Consider the following 4,364-nt stretch of genomic DNA (forward strand, 5'->3'; position numbering starts at 1 on the left):
TTTCAAGATTCACTCTGGGTAGTATGAGCTGGCGATTTTTTGCCCTGCAGATTCTCCTTCTGGATCTAGGGTGGTAATGTGCATTCTCTTCAATCATTCTGATGGTGCTCAGTCACAATGCTGCTCTTTAAAGAGGCTGTCCTGTGAACTCTCACCATGAAGATGTTTGTGATTAGCTTCTCCCACCACTTTGCTATCTCTTTTATTCCTGCATGGAAATAGATAAAGACCATTAAGTTTCTTAATTGACAAAAAACAATCATATAAAACAATGAAAACATTACAGTTCCTTCTTATTATTTCATAATAATATTGGTTATTTTTGATTTTTCATGAGTAGTTAGTGTGCTGTGTTGCATGAAATCATGATTTTTCTGACTCAGTATCCTCAGAACTTAAGATTAAAATTTTTATTGCACTCTCATCTGCTTTAACATATATAAAAGTCTAATGATTACTTAAACTGGTTAAATATCCCATTCTTATGTCAGTTCATTCTAACCTTAATAAACATTTTAATCACAGAGCAAGTGTTAATTTTTTAAGTTATATTCATTTATTTAAAATTTCATATTTTCCAAAATTTCATATTTATCTAATATTTTTTCTAGTGAGGCTATCTAGCTATGTCTATTCTAACAAGTAATTGTAAACGCTAAAAATAGAATTAGCTCACCATATGTGTTTAGTAAATGATTATTAAATGTATTTTTGAGGTATTTTTATTGAGTTCTCAGCAAACTCTTGGAGAAACACTGCTTAATTTAATAAATAATTTAATAAAGATTTTATAGGCTAGGTTTCCTGCCAAGGTTTAATATTTAAAAAATATTTATTTGAAATATACACATTGTGAATAGTCCATTGGCAAAAGTTTTCATTATTTACATTATGGTATTGTATTAAATAAAATGAATAGGACAGCTATAAATAACTTTTAATATAATTTAAAGAAAAATATATAACATGCAGAGGTGGGCTTATAAGAATTCCATTTCTTAATGTCAACTACTTACCGTTAGCAAATGAGATCTGAAAATTCTCTCTAAACAAAACAATCATTGCCTTCTCAAAGCTCTTGCATGTTTCTGTTTAATAGAAATTTCTTTCGTACTAGAAATTTGTGGAAAGCTTTCATCACATCTTTGTTCCTCAGGGTATATATGAGAGGGTTGACTAATGGAGTAATCACACAGTAGAACACTGAGACCACTTTTCCAATTGTAAAATTGTATTTGGCTGGAGGGCGAACGTAAGCAAAGATTATGGTGCCATAGTAGATGGTAACCACTGTGAGGTGGGAGGCACAGGTTGAGAACGTTTTCTTCCGAGCCTCCAGGGAAGATAACTTGATTATTGTGACCACGATGTTGCCGTAAGAGCTCATTGTGAGAAGGAAAGAGCTGAGAATCACCACAGAGCTGCAGGTGTAACCCAAGGCCTCCACCAAGAATGTGTCTGAGCAGGAGAGTTTAAAGATCGGGTCCGAGTCACAAAAGAAATGGTTGATTTTTTGTGGGCCACAAAAGTTCAGCTGAGAGATGAGTATGGTGGGGAGCAAAGGGGCAATAAAGCCCCCAATCCAACACCCAGCTGAAAACCTTAGGCAAATCTGCCCACTCATGAGAAGTGAGTAGTGTAGAGGACGGCATACAGCCACGTGCCGGTCATAAGCCATCACTGCCAACAAGATGCATTCAGTGGCTCCCAGGGAGAAGAAGAAGTAGTACTGAGCAATACAGCCCGCGACAGGAATGGTGACAACCTTCGTGACACATGTAGCCAGCAACTTAGGTACTGTGGCTGTAGTGTACCAGATCTCCAGGAAGGACAAGTTCCCTAAGAAAATGTACATGGGTGTCTGCAGTGTGGAATCCATCAGAATAAGGAAGATTATGAGAGTGTTCCCCATTAGAGACAGCAAATACACAGTGAGAAACATCACAAATAATGCCAGCTGCAGTGCAGAAGAGCCCGGAAATCCTAGAAAAATGAACTCTGCCACTGCTGTTCTATTGGTTCCGTCCATAGTTCATCACCGCTCTGGAGGGATCACCAGCTGTCAGGTGGTGGTAGGCGGGTGAGGATCAGGACCGCGCCATATTACTCATTTATGCCGTGACTCTAAGTGATCCCTAGCAACCAGAGAAAATGAAAGCTGTTGTAAACATAACTGACAATTTCACCCATGATATACACTTGTTATCTAGCTTCATATTATGAACAAATTTCCAATGTAAATTTCTGTCTGCTTCTTCCAAATGAAAATCAATGTAAACATGTTACTCACCGTTTTATCACACGGGTCATTGGTGGAACCCTGAGAAGTTGTTTTAAAGACTAAGGAAGAACATGGCAGCACCTGACACTTAGGACTCTGCTTCCTAATGATCAGACAAAAAAATCAGTGTGGTGCAGTTGCTGAAGAAGGCCTTGGCAGTACAGTGCATCCTGTTAGGTAAAAGACTACCCTGATTTTAAAAATCTTCTTACCTAATAAAAATAAAACCTAATAAAATATTCTTTTCATTTCCAATGCTGTTTGATTATGAGCTCTTTACAATAAAATACACTGTGTAAATATGTCACATCACAATGAAATCAACAATTCACAATGAATTGAAACGGTCATTTTTTTTCCTTCTGCCTGCCAATTCTTATTTCAATGCTTTCTGAACATTTTGAGAAATAAAACATCATTAATTCAATGTATTTCATCCTTGATTCCATAAGGTTATTACACCCAGTAATATTATTTATATAGAGGGGAAATTTTGTTGGAAGTTACTTTTTCTCAGACATTATTCAAAGGCAAAGCAATGTCAGTGTTTTGGCAGCATTTTATTTTTTCCTACTGGAAGCTACAAATACTAATTCCCTAAAATTACTGAGGCTATTCCCTCAGTTGTGTAAAAAATTCTGCTATTCAAGATATAAACTAATTTTAAAAAGTTTGAGAAATTAAGGAGAATATCCAATTCAGGAAAACATTTATAATAAAAAAGGAATTAGAACTAATCTAAGATATTTTTCTTTTTTTAAAAAATCTTGTCTTTAAGAGTAATATTAAAATTATGCTATATATAAAAGGCAATATTCCAAATGGTTTCTATTGCTTTTAGGAAAGGGATAATTCATTGCTTTTATTTCATCATTAACAAGAAAGGCTACATTCATTATTTTAAAATAATTTAACCAGAATGTGTGTGTGTGTGTGTGTGTGTGTGGTGTGTGTGTGTGTCTGTGAAACTAGACTGATGTTATCCCCTCACAAAGTCCCTATTACTTTACTAAAACAGAACGTGGTTCTAATTCTGCTATTAGGATTGACAAAATAGTACATTTTTCCACTCATATAAGTTTGAAGAGAACTGAAAGACAGAGAAAATGAACTTAAATAAACCAAAGCTTCTATCAACACTCAAAAATAAAAGCAGCTCATACACAGTTTTTTATTTTACCTTATAGGATATGTCATTTACCCTACATATAAACGATATACATGAGGAAGAATATTGTCTTTCTTCATAGCATTATCTAAATCACAAAAATGCTACTGGCAGTTATTTGGGTGGCTCCACTGTTACCCATAAACATTTGAGGAATGACACATACAATTCTTCCATAGTGCACTTACCTGGAGTGTTCTGCATTGTCATTTTACACAATTTTACTATTATCAGTTAATCACACTCTGAATTTTCATTTTCAACAAAGCTAAGAAGTGAGTATATTCCTCAGGAAACCCAGAGGAAATCATGTGTCTTCTCCTGGTTGTGCTACTGTCCGTGATGCAGCATTGGTACTCTTGGTAGCACCATATTCTTTTGCATTTCTCAGGTGTACTTTCCTGCTGTGGTCACATTACATGAATAAGTGAGTTCAGAGTTCCCCTCTTGAGAAGAATTATGATTTCATCATCCCAGAACCTTGGGACAACTAAATAGATTCCCTGAGGAATTCTCCTTGTTGAGGGTCAAAATGTATTCCCTTGGGGACTAGAGAAGAGCAGAAAATCTTTACAGGACAAGAAATGTCACTACAGGAACTGTGAATGGTGCCCCTAATGACTTCATTAGTTGCCGTTGCCTGTAGTCTGGGATCTTGAAAGTAGTTTTGGGGATAAATCACTTGATATTTAGGCTCCAATAGAATTTTTTTCTTAAATCTTAATCTTTACGATATAAAATATTAACTGAATTAGCATTGAAAGGCCTTAATCTGCAATATGACAACAGCAATACAAAAACAAAGCCAATACTGAGTTTGTATCTTTTATGAAATTATAAATTATCTGGTAATGTAACAGAAAAGTCATAACCTACAGTAGAGCAGAAAACTGGGGAGCTTCCTAAAAGTGGAAG

The 4,364-nt window shown here is 35.4% G+C and overlaps 1 protein-coding gene across 1 annotated transcript; it reads right to left on the bottom strand.

Moving 5' to 3' along the window:
* Positions 1-1,017: 1,017 nt before the first annotated feature.
* LOC148117953 (olfactory receptor 6F1-like) lies at positions 1,018-3,886 on the bottom strand. The gene is made up of 2 exons (XM_087901330.1): positions 3,638-3,886; positions 1,018-2,135 (listed from the first exon to the last, which is right to left on the bottom strand). Exon 2 carries the CDS (start codon positions 2,027-2,029, stop codon positions 1,070-1,072), a length of 960 nt encoding a protein of 319 aa, XP_087757456.1. The 5' UTR covers positions 2,030-2,135; positions 3,638-3,886; the 3' UTR covers positions 1,018-1,069.
* Positions 3,887-4,364: the final 478 nt, after the last annotated feature.

The sequence above is a fragment of the Myodes glareolus genome, chromosome 24 (genome assembly GCF_982192425.1).
Source record: "Myodes glareolus chromosome 24, mMyoGla1.1, whole genome shotgun sequence".
Classification (NCBI taxonomy): domain Eukaryota; kingdom Metazoa; phylum Chordata; class Mammalia; order Rodentia; family Cricetidae; genus Myodes; species Myodes glareolus.

Bases quoted from the DNA above. Each gene is read 5' to 3' on its own strand.
- LOC148117953 (XM_087901330.1), bottom strand. From the start codon at position 2,029: ATGGACGGAACCAATAGAACAGCAGTGGCAGAGTTCATTTTTCTAGGA.